The sequence below is a fragment of the Leuciscus leuciscus genome (genome assembly GCF_965113295.1).
Source record: "Leuciscus leuciscus genome assembly, chromosome: 5".
Lineage (NCBI taxonomy): Eukaryota > Metazoa > Chordata > Actinopteri > Cypriniformes > Leuciscidae > Leuciscus > Leuciscus leuciscus.
Genome location: NC_138729.1, coordinates 40,601,901 through 40,621,086, shown reverse-complemented (window position 1 = coordinate 40,621,086; position 19,186 = coordinate 40,601,901). Strand labels below are relative to the sequence as shown.

Here is a 19,186-nt window from a genome sequence, read left to right as displayed (position 1 = left end):
TTTACAGCCTTTTACCGTTAAAATCCCGATAGTTTTTAGTTATAGACACAGGGAGTTCACACCTTGTCGATAAACAGGAGGTAGTTTGGAGGAAGGACCCTGGGAAAAAGTGCACACCTAATAAACAAAGTATTTCTAGTCTAAACCCTTATTACCATTTGGTTTACTTCTGTGGAGATGAGACCATTGTACCAGTCGCACTGAGACATTTTAAATGATACCAAACATGACTGTTAATCCACTTATATTGACATAGAACATTATAATTTTTATATAATCTTTCTAAGTGAAGAGAAGAATGTGTAAAGAGAAGGAACAAATGTTATGGAAGGACAGGAGGGAAAGAAGCTTTCCCGCAACTTCACTCTGTGGGGTGTGGAGACAAATGTCGTATGTGTTTGTGGTGTCCATATCTCAGGAGATCAAAGTATCTGAGGTTCTGTTTGTCTTACAATATTACAATATTTTTTAAGCACTCACTTCTTCAGGGGTAAAACATTCCAGAGAAAAAACAATTGAGTGCATGCAGCTTTAAATGGATAGTTCACCCAAAAATGAAAATTCTGTCATTACTTACTCACTCACCCTCAAGTTGTTCCAAACCTGTAGGCTATGAGGTAATTTCTTCTGTTGAACACAAAAGAAGATATTTTAAAGAATGTTGGTATTGGTAACGGTAGCCAAAACAATACTAAGAATGTCAATGCGTGCCGCGTCAACTGTTTGATAACAACATTCTTTAAAATATCTTCTTTTGTGCTCAACAGAAGAAATAAACTTACTGAAACTTACTGACAGCTATCATATGTTAGAAATAGAAGATGCTCTTGGCATGATACTTACATTAGTACTAGTAGTACATCATGAAAGAAGTGTGACTTGAATCCCTCGCCACTTGAACAAGCAGGTAAGGATCCTGTAGATGTCGTTTACACACACGTCCGGTAGATGGCAGTGTCTCTGATAATCAGAACTGAGGAGGACAGTGAAAAAAGCAGAGAAATACTTGATTCTTGTGATGTGAGTCGAAACTTTAATGAAAACTAAAGGTAAATTAAGTCGTTTCCCTCTTAAAACAGCTTCATCTACAGCAATTAAACAGCAATTGTAACTTAAATTACAAGCTGTGCATTTAGCTGGTTGAGTATTAGATATATTTTACATGTACAATATTAGATAAATAAATGGAAACAATACCTAATGTTTTTGCAATAAATAAATAAACAAACAAACAAATAAATAATGAAAAGGAGACATCTTGCCCAACTACTTGGGTAAAAAATAGAAATACTGTATACACAATACCCCAGATCTCATATTTATAAATAAATTATTTCTTTAAAAAAGCTTCAATTAATGTAAAATACTACATCAAACAGTATATATAAATGAATGCATTTTGACAGTTTAGTTGAATAACTGAATAATGACAGACACATCAGTTAACGTAAGAAGAGATTAATCTGAAAGGCCAGCTTATTAGGCTATATAAAAATCGGTCTATATTTATAATTGAAGTAAGGTATAGTAGACTATTAATTCTGCTGAGTTAACCTGTAGGTTATGATGACTAATAAAGATGTCTGAAATGTATATTCGAATTAAATAATAACTCCTTGAATTATTATAATTATTACTTTGCATAATAACTTTTCACTTCGAAATAAAAATAAATATTTTACTCTACAAATCTAAATTAATTCATTACTATCCAAAAATCTGCAAAAAAGAATATCCATAAATGTGCATCGTCCATCCATCCTATTCATTTATCTGTATGTTTTCCCAACACTGGCCACTAGAGGGCGATCCTCCACACTCTCCCTTTGGCTCACGCATGCGCAGTCGCGCCTTCTCCAGTCCCAATAACAATCATTGAAAACGAACATCAACCCCGAAGATTGCTACTTCATCGGGCCTTTATTTTCAACAAACCGAGCCCACCATGACAGACTTACGACACCGAGGAGCGACGGAAAAAGAGCTACAGCATCAACACTCGGAGGATAAGGTACCAAATAAAGAGACTGATGTGGAGAGATGTGTGTTGTAATGGCTATCATATGAGCTACATGCTGTCATACATGGAAAAAGAGGAGAAAAAAACGATTTCTCGTTATGTTTCTGGATCCCCCGTGCAAGTGTCATGTCACAGCACGAAAACAACCTTTAATGTGCTGGTTTGATAAATAATTGTTTTGTTTTTTCTTCTAGCCTTGACGAGGCTGTGTGTAATATAGCAGGTTAGAGCTCGTGTAGATAATCTAAGCATCTTCAGGGGTCTCGAGGTTTCCTGCTTGTGTCCCAAAACAAAACACATCACCTATCAGGCCCCAGTGTGTGTCTTGCAGTGCAATGTTGCTGAAATGAAGTTAAGTGGCATGAACAATCCCTGCACTGTTCAGTTTAGGACAGAGAGGTTAAACTCTTCTGGATAAGCTTTTCTTTCAGCAGAGATAGAGGATATCTGGAGTGCATGGACTGATCTTCATACTGTGTGGACATTTTAAGGTAGAAAACATGGACAATGAGAGAGACATGGGCAGATGGGTGAGTCAACATTCATGTGTCAAAAGTCCTTGACCTGTAGGCATGGGCTCAACCCTTACAGCAAGATCACAGTTCATAAAGAAGACTCACTTGAGTGACTAATCCTAAGTTAATAGTAAATATTTGTGGATACTTTGCTAATTTGTGCTCCTGTGTATTTGTATTTATTTTTTGTATTGAGTATTGAAGGTCAGGTTTTGTCTGTAGGATGTGATAATGTTATTGAAAGAACTACAATCTAAGGAATTCTAGGGTAAACTTAACTGGCTTGTACTGGCTTTATCTGTATCATTGGTCAATAGTTTCTTTAGTCATTGGGTTTGTGTGGTTCACCACATAACTTCCTCCTGTTGTATTTCTGTAATACTTTTATTTCAAAAGATGAAATGAGCACAACAGCCCATTCTATCTTTAGGGCTGGCAACATGGTGGTTGTTGGAGTTGAAAGAAAAACCTAAGCGTGCGTAATTATAACTTTGCTTGCTAGGTTAGTGACCGGGTCTCTATCATGCTAAAATTAATAGATTAATTTTGGAGCGCTGAGAATACTGGATCATGCAAATTAAACCTTGTGCTGCCTGCATTTGTATATCAGCAGTCAGGCAAATCTATAACCATATATTTTTTTCTGTCTAGTAGCATCTGTGTATTTGTTTTTGAAGACAGCATGAAAGTTTGCAACCTATTTTGCTTCCATAATCTAACATTACATATTTTTGGGGGATAATTTTCCTGCTTCTCAGATTTGCATTTCATTTCAAAAGGATATCTTCCCTAGATATGAAAATGATTTAATCATTTACTCACCCACCTTGTTCCAAACCTCTATGACTTTCTTTCTTCTGTCGAACACAAAAGAAAGATATTTTAAAGAATGTTGGTGATGACCAAACAGTTGTATGGATAAAAAAACTATCCCTTTGTATAAAGTAGGCCTATTATGATTAATCAATCGTAATTGACCATATCATGATTTGATATTGGTCATATCAAAAATAATTATGATGTGGTCGGTCACACACACTTGTGCATCCAATCAAAAGGTTTTTTTTTTTTATGTTTTTTTTTTATTTTATTTTTTTACCCATTTCCCAGGATATTACACAGATATGTATTTGTGTTGCTGTGAGAGTTCAAGAATTTTAAGAATGCATTTGAGAGGTGAAAGAGGCCTGCTGAATTTATTACATTAGACTAAACTATGCCATTGTAATGAAATAGAGAAAGCCACTGTGTCCCTGTTGAGTTCAGGATGAAGTATACTACATGGTCAAACATGGGGACACTTCACCCATGTGTGCTTGTCTTGATTAATATTTCATTTCAAAACCATGCCTGTTAATAGTTAATTTGCTGCTGCAGCAGCTTCTCTTTTGTCAGTTGCCATTCCAATTCATCTGTTTGGTTCAGATTTGGTATTTGTGCACAGTAGTCAAATTCTTCCACAACAGACCGAATAATTTTACTAGTGGTGGTTTACTATGACAGTGTCATGTTAAAAATCACTGAGCTCTTTAGTACGGCCCATTCTAATGTAAATTGTTTGCTTAGGGAATGTTCTGTGGCTGTGCACCTGTTAAACAAGAATGTCGCTGGAATTAGAAGAAGGATGTCCTGGTGTTATATTGTACAAGGAAGTTAAGCTGCCTTTTTACTAGGGCTGCACTACATATCAAAATATCACAAATAAACATATCACGATTATATGCATATCTCAATGGCTTGCGATATCTGAATGATTTTAACAGGCTACTTCAAAACGTTGCTTGATGTTAAAAAGAGATATTAAGCGCAATAAGCTGCAGAAAACCGGGATTCGCGCTGTCTTATACTCACCCGTAGTGTGCGCACAGAAAGGCGCCTCTCAGATACTGTGCGATCCCAAATTCAGTTCTCTTCTGTGGCTTACTGCACTCGAACGGTCACAGTTATGTCAAAATGCATGACTTGTCGAGTATTCATGTTCATGTAATGTTAAGACAGTTGGTTATGTCGTAAGTGAACATACAGTTGGGAAAGAACTTTCGTGGCTAGACAAGCTCTAAAAACAATAAATATTGTTGGATTTATGACGTCACATGGGCAAATACATTTGCATATGTCTGTGAGCTGTGTACTGTATCTGACAACAGCTACAATCCCAAACTGTAAGTAAATGTGTGGTTTTTATAAATAATTACTTTATATTTGTTAATTATTTATGTTGATTATGCGGCATTTGTTTTGTCTGGATGTATTCATACATTAATTTTACCGCTGCGAATATGCAGGGGTTATCGGCTGCTTTGCGGCCGATTAAAAAAGTTCAGTGCAGCTGCCACTAGGGGCAAAATGCAACAATCATATCCAATGTCGGAGATAGTGAAAAGCCGGTTTGATACCGTCACACATTATGTTTTGAATGTGACTCGTTTAACACACGCTTACATCAGTCATCTCTTTTAAAGATTGTCATTTATGTTGTGTTTGTCAGGGAATTCCACATTTCCAGATGGCTAAGACTGCTGTCCGCCAATTTCTTAGAAGTGTTGCTCATACTCTGAGATGGGCCAGGGCCCGATCTGGCAGGAAGACTGAAAATGTCTCTCTTAGGAAGAGTGGGATGTCCTCAGTTCCTGATGAGTTATTTGCAGACGGTGGGAGAGTTTAAGAGGAGGAGGTGGGTGGAAAGAGGGAGGGTATTTTTAACTCTGGCATCCTGAATATCAGGATGTAGCCCATCTCCATGGAAACCCTGGATCCTTCTGTAGCTCTTGCTGTCAGTTGAGTGTCAGCCGTATATGTATGTGTCTGTTAGCTTTAGGGTGCTCTTTGCAACCAGATCCAAATTACTTATGTCAGGCAGAGAAAAAGAGGTTTCTGGAACAATCGTAACAGCTCGAGCAACTGGTGCGGCCCCATCTGATGATGACACCCTGTCTCTATGGTGATGAAGGGAGGTAATTTGTCATTGTGCACGCAGGCCTGTTAGATACAGATGCTGCCTTATATAGCCTAAACATTAAGTGTGGTCTGTGTTTATCTTTAATTCATGCTTTCAAACAACTTTTGTAATGGCCTCAGTTTTATTGGGTGAATGGCCCAATAAAACTGAGGACATTACAAAAGTTGTTTGCACATCATGATCCTGAAAAAAAAAAAAACACAGCAAGATCCATCAATGAGAGTATGAGCGCATCCTGTGTGCTTCATAAACTACAGTTCAAACGTTTGGGGTCGGTCAATACGTTTTTTTAAATGATTTTGAAATAAGTATTTTATGTTCACTGAGGCTGCGTTTATTTTAACAAAATATAGTAAAAACAGTAATATTGTGAAAATGTTTATATAACATATTTTAAATTTATTCTTGTGATGCAAAGCTGAATTTTCAGCATCATTACTCCAGTCTTCAGTGTCACATGATCCTTCAGAAATCATTCAAATGAGGATTTGCTGCTCAAGAAACATTTCTTAGTATTAAAATGTTCTTATTGTTGGAAACGGACGTGCTGCATAATATTTTTTGTGAAGACAGTGATAGATTTTGATTCTTTGATGAATACTAGAAAGTTCAGAAGAATATTTATTTGAAATGGAGATTTTAACAGTGTAACATTCTTTACTGTCACTTTTGACCAGTTGCATCCTTGCAAAATAAAAGTATTAAAAATCTTACTGACCACAAATTTTTTGAATGGTACTGCGAGATTCTTTGCTAATGAACAAATTATGAATTCATCTGTTCTTTATTTGTTTTTGTTTTCTCTCCAACCATTTCCAGGGTTCTGAGACTGAGGGCAAGGAGAGAGATGGAGCCTCAGATAATGAGACCAAATCAGATTCTGGGGTTCCTGAGGTTCCTGTTTCTGCCGATGACACACCAGAAGTTCTCAACAAAGCCCTCTCAGGCCTTTCCTCACGGTAAACGTCTCTAAATCAACAACTGAAATAAAATGAACATGACTCTTAAGTAAATTACAATGCATTTGCATGTCATGTAATATAAAAAGTGTCTTACTCCAGAGCGGATTATTGGTATGTTGTTGTGAACACCAGATGATTCATTCAACCAAAAGGCCACCAGAGCTTTTAGTCCTTGCATTAGGATGATTATATTTCCACCCAATATGCTTTGCGCTAATGTGTTTGTCTCGCTTGCAGATGGAGGAACTGGTGGGTGAGGGGCATCCTAACTCTGGCTATGATCTCCTTCTTCTTTTTCATCATTTATTTGGGTCCGATAGTGCTGATGATGATTGTGAGTATCTTCTCTACCTGTTGTTGTAGATACCAAGGGACATGGCCACTTAAGACTTAAGAAAAACAAGCTGCTCAAATGCCATATTTTTAGAGAAAAAACAGCTAGTTTTGAATCTTTCAAAAATGCAACATCAAAGTTTGGTGTTTATTTTCACATGGCTAATTTGTGTCTATTCTCAACTGCCTCCTGTCTACAGTCAAATCTCTTTTGTGTATTGGTTGCATTCACACTTTCATTAGTCTGATAACAAACCTGATAAGCATGACACAGACAAATTGCTAAGAATAAATTAAGTCTATGGTGCATATGCAAACAGAGAGACATTTATAATAGGGAATATCTTAAGAAAATTGTGCTGGTAATTTCTAAAATCACCAATCAGTTTTCTCGAGTCATGGTCTTCTAGAGTTGATGACACTTATGGGAAATAATGGAGACTGCTAGATTCCAGGTTATGGAAAAATCTAGTTACAACCGCTGATAATGTTTCATAGGAGAGTCATAAACCAATTAATGTTGAGATATTGTCTCTTTGGTGTTTTTTTTGCACATGACAGATGAGCATTGATGTTGATTATTTGGTTAACATTATTAAACATTATTACTCTTCTGAGCTGTTGAATCAGGCCTGCAGATGTGCTTATGAGGCCTCTCTGAATAATAAGTGTCCACTTTGATTCACGATCTGGCTGTTACAGATATTATAGCCGATATGATTTTTTTATGTTATAGCTGCTACCTATTAAAATCTATAGCCTACTATCATGTACAGACTCAAATCAGTAGTTCTTTTTCCAATGTCAAATCAATGTTGTGATGCATTTTGGCTTCACAACATTTTAATCAATAATATAAAATATGAATAATTATTCCTTTTTAGGTGAGTACTTTACAAAGCCAAATAGTTGGGACCTCTGTTTTAAGCAAGCAAGTACTCTTGAATAAATCTTTTCTTACCATTTAAATATATATTTATTGTTATTATCATTATTATTAAATACTATTTTTATATATATTTATAAAATATAATACATATTAGATGAAAAACTTTAAAACATAAGCAAGTGAAAATATAAAAATGTTAAATATTATAAACTAAATAAATAAATATTATAAATACCACTATACTAGCTCTAGTTAGTGCAACATAATCAAAAATCCCAAAATAGGTGGAAAAGATTATGCACATTAATTATCCAAATTTAATAGACAGTGCATATGCATGATGATGTTTAATTTTTAATAATGGCTAATAAATGATATGGGCCTGTATATCATATTTACAATAAGCTTTATTTACTGCCAATTAAAGCCTTATATACACACACACAGGATGCATTCTTGCTTTCAAAAACAGCTAGACAGTAGACACTACTGTCTTAAACAGTAGACACTACTGTCAGTAGACACTAATGTCTTAAAGGGATAGTTCTCTCTCTAGACACTCGAGTATTTTTTATTCTTGTCCTCTGTGTCTTCCACAGGTGATGTGCGTTCAGATTAAGTGCTTCCAGGAGATCATCACAATTGGTTACAGTGTGTATCACTCTTACCACCTGCCCTGGTTCAGAACACTAAGCTGGTGAGACCTGCGACACACACCTGCGACACACACCTGCCACCTTCATTTTCACACTTCATTGTCTCTCCCTCTCTCCCTGTTCTCATTATCTGTCACTATATAGATCTCTCTCTCTCTCTCTCTCTCTCTCTCTCTCTCTCTCTCTCTCTCTCTCTATCTCTCTCTCTCTCTGTCTCTCCCACTGCGCACGGCCTGTAATTAGAGGGCATCATCATCACTTTCTTCTTATCATATTATGGCTCTGTCTTGATGTCTTACAACTTCTTTCATTTTTTTGTGTTGAATTAGTAACCACTGCGCTTGTTTATTCATCCAGCTATACATGCTATCAGCAGCTGTATAGAGGTATGAGAAATTCACTCTGATGTAGGCCGCATTTAAACTGTAGACTAGCTTGTTTCAAATGTTGCAGGAAAGATTCACCATGTTTTATTAATGTGAAAATCCCACCGAATGCCTTTAAAAGTTGCAAAATGCAGCAACCCAACTACCATCGTGTTGGGTTGAAACATTTTTTTTTTATCTGGCAAAACTGTCATTCACTTGATGCAAAATGTCTTAAAGGGATAGTTCACCCAAAAATGAAAATTCTGTCATCATTTACTCATCCTCAAGTTGTTCCAAACCTGTATGAATTTCTTTATTCTGTTGTTCAGCAGAAGAAAGAAATTCATACAGGTTTGGAACAACTTGAGGTTTAAACCAAGGATTTACTTTTACAGTTTAAATAGCTTTATAATTAATTTTATTTAATTGGATTACTGAAATTGTAAGAAGGGATGCAATGCTATGCAAAAAACAAACAAACAAAAGAACACCTAAACCTAGTCTTTAATTCCTTTATGCAAAATATCTTTCTTATTTCTGTTTTGGGGTGAAGTATGACATTTGTGTGATTCTTCCTGTTTCAAAGACTGGTGAACTTTTCTTTGAACTTGAACTTTGAACTTCGTTGTAAATTAGTTATCTGGCATATCAGATATGAGTAGAACCATTTCTCTACATTAGTCCTGCTGTGTGTAGCCTAACACACCGTTCTTCAATGTGGTCACAATCCTAGTCAGCTGATGATCAGCTAAACTCTGACCATTTCCTTCATCTTCTATTGCTATCAAATGGGCACATTATAATTGCTTTCACAAGCATTAGAAACACTTTGATTTATGATTGCATGTGAAAGGCATTTGTCATAATGATAATGATGCCTAACTGCAGATTGTAACGGTTTTTGTCAGGTACTTCCTGTTGTGTGTGAACTACTTCTTCTATGGGGAAACGGTGACAGATTATTTCTTCAGTCTGGTGCAGAGGGAGGAGCCTCTACGCATCCTCAGCAAATACCATCGCTTCATTTCATTCGCCCTGTACCTCACAGGTTAGAACCTTCTCTGTTACACAAGCACGGTACTTCATTTCATCATTGGTGTTTCTGGAGGCTTAAAGGCCTTTGGAAACTTTTAGAACTAATAGTTATCACAGTTACTTCTCAACCTTTCCACACAGAGTGCTGAAGGCAAAGTCAGATGCAGACATGCTTTATATTACCAGTTCGAATTTTTTTTTTTTATAGTTAGGAAGTTCATGTCATCCAGGATGTGGTTAGGCTCTCTGCCTCTCTGTGTACCCCTCGCTCATTTTCTCTTACAAGACACCAGATTTCCTCCTGAGCTAAAAGCAACATAATGCTATTTTTGTATTTTAAATACAAAAACGTTTTGTTAAAAAGAACAATTTAAACAGACAATCAAACAATGCTTATTGCAGCAGGAAAAAAAGTACAAATTGTGAATGATTAAATTAAATTAAATTCAGGCTAGAAAGATATGGATGGAAAATCACCTTCTAAAACAGCTTATTCATAAATAGACCTGATCTCCTTGTGGAACATCACTTCAGTTACTTTTATGTATTGCTTGTTTTTTATTTGATTGCATAATGCCCAGTACAAATTAATTCATAATGTGCTGTATTCATTTGTAATAGCTGAACTGTGCTCACTCTTGCTTGAGACAAAACATGTCTTAGCTTGCCATAAATGGTCCAAAAGTAAGCCAAATAATCAAGTTCCTTTTATCAATTTGTACAGAGTGTTAAACAATTTATAAACCTTCCATGTACATCAGATTCTTAATTTATGTAGTTTCAGATTGCCTTTTTAGCGTGGTCGGTTTTATACTAGCTGCATCCTTTCAAACAGGGCATAATTAGTAACAGTGTGACTGGCTAAAAATAGTTGCTTAGACATGTGGTGATGGCATTGGTGGAACTGTCTGTTTTAACAGATGTCTGTTTCTTGTCCAGGGTTCTGCATGTTTGTTCTGAGCCTTGTGAAAAAACACTATCGGCTGCAGTTCTACATGGTGAGTGACTGTTTTGATGTGGCATTAAGTCTGTTCTACAGGTTCGACTCCTTAGACTTCCTTAGGGCGTTTTCACACCTAGATCGTTTGTTTTGTTCCAAAACGGACTTAATTTGTTGCAATGTTGCATTTTCTTCTTGGTTGTGTTCGCTTTCATAAGATAATCTTTCAAAGCAGACCGAAATGTGTTTGTGCAAGTCACATGCAAGTACAACTTTCCTCTTATTAGTCAGAGTTTCCTCTGCTTCATCTGTCAAGATGATTGGCAAGCTCGCTCCATGAGCTTAATGTGGTTTTATCTGTTACTGTCGAGACACACGCAAACACTATACGAATGTAGCCGCCATTCCCGCTGGTAAATTATATACTACATTCGTATTAATACCACAGCAAATTCAAACACGCTCTCTCTGGATCTCCCAGCGCTGTCTAGAGGTTAACAGTGTCAATATGCACGCAAACACTATATGAATGTTATAATGCAGATAGAGCAGGAATCAAGGCTTTATCGGGACAGCATTCTTGCACGGAGAAGCGCAATTACACAACATTTTAAGATGAAGAGGTGCGCTTTTAGTTTTCAACTGTGACAACTAATGTGCTCACTCATAGAATCAGACACTACTGCTATTTATATAGCACATTTCCCGTTATGAATTATAATACCATTTGGTTTGTTGGTCCATTGGGTCGGATTGCTTTCACACCTCAAGCAAACCGCCCCGGAGTTAATTTGCAATCGGTCCGATTGTTTTGGTGCGAATCTGAGCGTGATTGCCGTGTTCACATATGCCTAAACGAACCGAACCAAGGGAGAAAACATACCAGATTCCGAAACAAACGCTCAGGTGTGAAAGCACCCTTAGAGGAAATTCAGTGTACTTTTTTTGCATTCACTTGCTTACATATTTACATAGGCTAGATATGTATTCGTCATGCATGTCAGCCTGCATGATATGTTTGCTGATATTAATCGTGGCCACAGACCCTACACGTTTCCTATCTTTTCCTTGTTATAGAACTGCCTTTTGTCCCAGATTTGAAGTGAATAGAGCTATTCATCCTGTCTTTCTCTCTCCCCAGTTCGGTTGGACTCATGTGACCCTGCTGATTGTGGTGACTCAGTCCCACTTAATCATTCATAACCTGTTTGAGGGGATGATCTGGTAAGATGATGCCTCCTGTTTTACCACTACCACTATCAAACACCATTTTACAAATTTAAACATTTAAACTTTAAAATCCTATGACATCCTAGAATATTGGAAACAGTACAGTTGATTTTCTGGTGGAGGTGATCTGTTTGTATAAAGTAATCTGTTTCTGTGTGCGCAGGTTTATTGTTCCCATCTCCTGTGTTATCTGTAATGACATCATGGCTTATATGTTTGGCTTCTTTTTCGGTCGCACCCCTCTCATCAAGGTTTGTGTTTTTGACATCCCAAATGAATTATCCCATATTATTTAAAAATCAAATATTCATTACGTCTTAATAAAAATAAAATGGCTGTATAATACTTAACCAAATACTTAAGTTTCAACAGCATATGTGCAGTTTTATTATGTAAAAACCAACAAACTTATTTTTCTGGAATGTTTTGCTTAAAGTGTGCTTTTTAAAAAAATACCAGTTGCTTTTATTTATTTGTATTTTTGTCTAATGCAGTAACATTCATGCATTTATGAGTGTGGCTTAAATACTTTCTGTGGCTTCTGTGCAATGTACATTTATTGTTAGTACAGTTCTCTTAATGCTGATGTATCTTTGCAGTTGTCTCCTAAGAAGACGTGGGAGGGGTTTATCGGTGGCTTCTTCTCCACTATTGTTTTTGGAATCCTAGTGAGTAATAACCTTCTTCCTGTTCTTCTTCTGGTTTTTACTGAATGTTTTATGTAGATTTGGAAACTTTGGAGATGTAAGAATGAAAATTGCCTTTATTGATACCTTGGAATAGGCTGATGAAGTTCCTCCTTTACCTTTGTACTTAAAGGTGGGGTAAGCAATATTTGAAAAACACTGTTTGAAAGTTGGTCGGACCGACACAACAACAAACGTGTAGGCAATCAGCATTAGGGGGCGTATGACTGTGGAGGAGAGAGAACGGGCAAGAGGAAGATTTGAAGACTGTAGTAAGAGATGGCTGAGAGACATTACAAAAGAGAAAAGCTCATAAGAATATCACTGGAAAATGAAGGGTTATTATCAGGAAAGAGCTTTAGGACCCATGTTAACATTAGAAAAGCTTTTCAGCACTGAAGAGAGCTAAGCTGGAAGGCTTGAAAACAGACGGTTTCTTTGATTAGCGGAATACGTGAGTAACACTGGGTTTGAGTGTCATTGTTTGTCTGGAGCTGCTGTGCTGTTGGCAACAAACAACAAACCCTTGTTTATATTTACTCTTGTGTATGTATGTAAAAAAATTGTGCTTGTCGTTCGTTCATCATATTCACTTTATTTTTCTTGAAGCATTATTTTGTTGCGCTTCTGCTACGATATATAGACATCCACTCTTGCATTGCGTGTGTAACAGAGGCCTGCTAGTGAGAGTTGTGCAGGCTGATGACTGCTAGAGAATGCAGTGTTTACTGTTTTGCGTCCTTGTCAGTGCACTCGCCTCGAGACAGACTCAGAGCAGGGTGGTTGGGATTGCAGGAGCAGCAATGAAGAGAGTTTGTTTGGGTTGATTTCAAATATTAACAATTTTCAGAAACGACTTTGACAAATAACATACTGCACCTTAAAGATGTTAATGAGATACATCTGAAAAATAACGAATACCTTTCTCTCTTTCTCCAGCTGTCGTATGTGATGGCAGGTTACAGCTACTTTGTGTGCCCGGTTGAGTTTAACAACGACTCCAACAGATTCACAGTGGACTGTGAGCCATCTGAACTCTTCCAGCTTCAGAGCTACGGCCTGCCGACTGTACTTCAGTCCATCACGGGCTGGGTAAAACACACACACTCACAAGTACACAATCTGTTAGACACTTACCCCTCATGTCTCTTATTTGGTCTGTCCTTCCTTCTCTCTCTCTCTCTCTCTCTCTCTCTCTCTCTCTCTCTCTCTCTCTCTGTGCCTGTGTTTACCAGTTGCTCAGACACAGCCATCTACTGACTCTCCACTCACTGTGAATTTGTCACAGCTCTGCTTCACTATTCTTTTGACCACAAAAACACAATGTTTTAAACAAAAGCAACTCAAATCTTTCAAGTGTTACTTATTTTGAAAATGCATACAAGTAAAGTCAGTGTCTAACACATTTCCATCTCTCTCCCATTTTCTTCTTAGACCACAGTAAAGCTGTACCCTTTCCAAATCCACAGCATCGCCCTGTCTAGCTTTGCCTCCATCATGGGACCTTTTGGAGGCTTTTTTGCCAGCGGCTTCAAAAGGGCCTTCAAAATCAAGGTAGGTGTAATTTGTCCACCCACAGATCATACAGATCTGAAACTGGATCAGTCTTAAAATGATTAACTACAGCTTTCTTCACTACATGGCATCTTAAATGGAAAGGCCCATTTAGATGAGATACAGTGTAGATCAGACTACCTGAACCATTTCCTGTCATGTGTTCGACACTCTGGTCTTACCTTCCCTGTGTTGTCCATCTCTGCAGGACTTTGCAAACACCATTCCTGGTCATGGCGGAATCATGGACCGCTTCGACTGTCAGTACCTCATGGCCACATTTGTAAATGTTTACATCGCCAGCTTTATCAGGTAGGACCGTTATTATATATACACTAACGTTCAAAACTTTGGTTTTTTTCTTTTAAACAAGTCTCTTGTGCTCATCAATGCATAAAAACAGTAAAATTGTAAAATATTATTACAATTTCAATAATTACTTTTTATTTTTTATATATTTTAAAATGTAATTTATTCCTGTGATGGCAAAGCTGAATTTCCAGCATCATTATTCAATTACAGTCTTCAGAGTCTCATTCTAATTTGCTGATTTGCTGCTCAAGACACATTTATTATCAGTGTTGTAAGTAGTTGTGCTGCTTAATATTTTTGAGGGAAGTATTACATTTTTAAGATTGTTTCATAAATAGAAAGTTCAAAAGAACAGCATTTATTTAAAATATAAATCTTTTGTAACATTGTTAATCAATGGTATATGCTTTTTAACTTATTTTTTAAAATAATAGTGTTTAACAGCTGAATTCAAGGTGAAAAAACGATATTATCCATGATGCTATACAGAAAATTCCACCAATCAGTCTGAACGAACAAATCTCACCCAAAGAGCTTCCAGGAAACACCCACTCCCATAAAGCACCACTAATGATATAATCAGTCTTGCTATGCTGTCAAAATACGTTTTGTCTGATTTTTTTTAATACTTTTTTGCTTTAAATAAAAATGTTTGTAATGTTGTGATTCACCACATACCTGGCTGGCTTACATGGTTTATAATGCTTTAAAGGGGTCATATAATGGTACATGCACTTTTACAAGTTGATTGTACTGAAATGTGTGTTGGCAGTGCCTGTACACAACCATCATATAATGATAAAAATCCATCCAGTGTTTTTTTTTAAATCTCCTTATATGTTCTCCTGTCTCAAATCGAGCCGTCTGACCGTGTGACGTCACACGGTCGGACGCCCCTCCCACGATTGTTAACTGACAGCAGCGTTTCAACACAGACCCGCCCTGAGCGAGCTGTCATCATAGTCCGCCATTGTTGATACGCTGGAGCAGAATGGCGTCTAAGCGATTGTGGTGTTCTGTTCTTGGGTGCAATAAGGAACACAGCAGTCATTTTGATGTTCCTAAATCCGAACCGCTGAAGACGCAGTGGCTGAGTTTTGTTTTTGAAGGGAATATTCCCCACGATCAACGTCAATGCTTTCATATTTGCGCGAATCATTTCTCACCAGACTGCTTTATAAACGAGAACATTGAAAAAGGTATTAGCTCCTTTCTAAGTATCTGTTGTTTATGTGCCTAATGACTGTCATAGTCTTAGTTATTTTTTAAACAGATCAGTAAAATGTTAGTGCTTCAGCCCTGACAGTTGTACCTAACACTGCATAGATAACGTTACGCATCACTGACAAGCCTACATTTACCGAAAACAAGTTTTTCATGACCATTAGCTGTAACATCAATCTGTCAATGAACTAACGTATACATCAGTAAACACATAGCGTTCGTATCTCACTACTCTACCCTGCCAGTACAAAGATAGATCAAAGTGACATTACGTTAACCAACCATTCAGAAACGTCCTGTTCGAGCCTTAATTGTCGAACTTCTTCTGGGCCGTTATCTTGTTCCGGGTCCGACTCCGGTTCAAATTGATACGGTTGCACAAATGTGTCCTCAGAGACTCCCGCTGCCATTCTTTCTCCAAAATATACCCTAAACTGTTGTCAAGGCAACACTCCACGTGTTGTGTCAAAACGCCCCACAGAACAGAGGGGCGGGGTGAGCAAAGCTCATTATCATTTAAAGACACATGCACTTAAACGGCGTGCTGAAAACAGAGCTGTTTTTGACCAGGTAAAATTTGTGTTTTCTTACAATACTAATGAAAATGTTTAATTAAAGTATATTACAAACTTTTCATTTAGACCCTAAAGAATCATATTAACTTGTACAAAAATGGCATTATATGACCCCTTTAACAAAGTTTTTTTTTTAACCCCTATGGGAAAAAAGAATGGAAAAAATACTTCTGGAACCAAAACTGCTAAAAAAGTGGACAGACATTAATGCACTCTATCATTCTATCAAGCAAGTTACTTGTTAGGTTTAGTGTTTGTTTTTCATAGACTAATATAATCATGCACTGTTATTTATAATCAGAGTAATCTTTAATCATGTCAGTGTTTCCAGAGCATAAAAACAGTTTGCTTTGAAATTTCCTCTCTTTTAGAGGGCCAAACCCCTCTAAGGTCATCCAACAGCTTCTTGCTTTGAGACTAGACCAACAGCTCCACATCTTCAACTCGCTCAAGGCTCATCTGACAGAGAAAGGCTTGCTTCCTGCCCTAGAAGAAGCAGCCTAACTTTTTGGACCACCCTAGGGACATCCCACCGGAGTGAGCCATAGATAGAGGGAGGAGAGTGCAACGGAAACAGATCCAGGCGTGAATGCAAGTGGGAGATGAGACGAGTAACATAGGAAGGGAAACAACGGAAAACTGAACTACAACCTTGGGTCATTCCATTTTCAGTGTGTTTGCGAGAAAGAGTGAGTGAGTGCGTGTACAAATCAGTGTTTTTGCTTGTCATTTAATTTTTTTTGTGAACGTTTTATGTTTATCTTTTATGCCACAAAAGAATATTATATATATATTGAGAAGACGTTGACATTTATTGTTACAGTCGTACAATTCCACTTGTGTACAAATGTTCCGTACCTATAGATTGTCTGAATATTTTATAATGTTTGTTTTATTTGTTTTAATGCACTGCTCATCACACTGTCATTTCAACCTCAGGCTAGCCTTTGTTCATGTTTTTTGTTGTTGTGCTAACGGGTGTTACCATACGCCATCATAAGTTTGAATTTACACTGCAGAGTGCCGTAAATTCATGTTTCTTTCCCTGATCTTGGGTTTTGACATTGTTGTAACATTATATTTAAAAGCAATGTGGTCATTGAAATCAAAGATGTGCTTCAGCCCAATAGGTGGTGACTGTTACAGTTCAAATGTGTGGGAATATATGTATACTGTACTTCCTGAAGGTACAGTACGGAGAAGATTCAGATTTCATTATTCAGTGTTTGACAGAAAGATGTTGACAGACATTTCACACTGAATGTTCAATGTTCAAGAATTAGTTTAGTTTATTTTATTTATATCAGGACAATGTGCATTTACATTAAAAAGATGGCTGCACCAGATTTAGCACTATGCTAATTTCCATCTGTTAATTGTTGTTCATTTCTAGATTCTTTCCCCTAATGTTCAATTGTCGCTGAGCAGTTACTAGCTAATCTTTGTCAAGCCTAAACGAGTTTTCTGGGTGTGTTTGTGTTTGTTTGTTTGTGAACTGTTACATGCTAAAAGTTAAGGATCAGGTTGGGCCATCAAATCTCAATGACTGTTTTGGTTTTAAATTAATTTCATATGAACCATTTTGTACCATTTTCACTGCATGAGACAAAGTCTATTTCTGTTCCATCTGTTTAGATTTTACCTTCACCTACTGTGTAAACTCATGGATAAAGGGTCAGAACTATTCGGTGTCTTTCTTAAGGTATTTTATTCTCCGCTAATAGATGTTGATCATTAACATGTGCCATAAGCAATATTTATTTACTTTTAAAAGGAAACCATGGGTGTCACTGAGCAGCTTTAAAAAAGTAGAGCACAGTAGTGCTACAATAACATATGAGGTTGTAATGGGTTCAGGTTAGTCTGTATGTGCGGTCCATTGATATCATCACTAAAGATAAATGAGCACATACTTTCAGACCTGATAAGATGGATAAGCTATTTAAACTTGGGCAAGTCATACGTGAGGTATTTTAATCTTATTTTTCAGTTTAAAAAACTTTTCTATACCCACACAGGTCTTGAGAGATAAATAGGCAGCTTATTATCTAAGTTTCCAGTGATTGTTACTTTTTCCTCTTTCAATGGAAGACATTCAGAATCAATGTCTTGCCTTTGTTTGATGGACAGCCCAATCCATATACGAGTCTTAAGTAAGAGTCTTTTATAGCAGGTTTGAATTTTATGTTGCTTTTCACTGCTCAACAAGCTTAACAAGCACAGCAGTCAATGTATAAATCAGTGTATACTATTTGCCCCTCCATATCACCATCCACCATAAATGCATGCTTTTTTTTTCAATTCAGTACACAAAAACACTCTAAAGTTGTGATATTCATCTGTTATGTAGTGCAGATTTTTTAAAAAGATTTTTTTCTTTCACGTTGTACTTTATTAGTTCAGCTCGATGTCTTGATTTTATCAAATTATTAGATACTGATTTTGTTAGAATTGCATACATTGTTATTATATAAGATTATATAGTATATATACTGTATATGTTTGACGTAGAGATTATTCTATTCTTATCTTTTACTGTGTTTAAATGGTCCTCTAAGCCAGTCTGTGCTTTGTGTATGTATAGGCCCCTGTGCTGAAACATTAGCGTACAAAGTCCAGACATTAGCAGAGCAATTTCAATGTTTTCTAGTCAACACAACAGAGAGAGTTTACAGACCCGTGATGTTACTGTGCAACCACTGATGTCAGGAGTGCGTTTGTGTGCGATGACCATAAACATTTATAAAGAGACAAAATTATGAAAGTGTTAAATGCATGTTTAAAAAAATCTGGCTCGTTTCGTTTCTGTGATTAGTATTTGACGCGTGTCATTCATAGCCAATAGAGGGCGCTAACCCGTCGTTTTTCATGTGTGGTTAACACTAGGGAAACGAGGCTTGCTTTTTTATTTAATACATTGATTCCGTT

General features: G+C 36.9%; 1 protein-coding gene across 1 annotated transcript; it reads left to right on the top strand.

Moving 5' to 3' along the window:
• Window positions 1-1,847: 1,847 nt before the first annotated feature.
• cds2 (CDP-diacylglycerol synthase (phosphatidate cytidylyltransferase) 2) lies at window positions 1,848-17,942 on the top strand. Its single transcript, XM_082170351.1, has 13 exons — window positions 1,848-2,011; window positions 6,314-6,453; window positions 6,694-6,790; window positions 8,278-8,375; window positions 9,611-9,750; window positions 10,677-10,735; window positions 11,819-11,901; window positions 12,071-12,158; window positions 12,507-12,575; window positions 13,533-13,685; window positions 14,028-14,147; window positions 14,356-14,459; window positions 16,630-17,942. The coding sequence occupies exons 1-13, from the start codon at window positions 1,946-1,948 to the stop codon at window positions 16,760-16,762; spliced, it is 1,350 nt and encodes a 449-aa protein (XP_082026477.1). The 5' UTR covers window positions 1,848-1,945; the 3' UTR covers window positions 16,763-17,942.
• The last annotated feature ends 1,244 nt before the right edge of the window (window positions 17,943-19,186 follow it).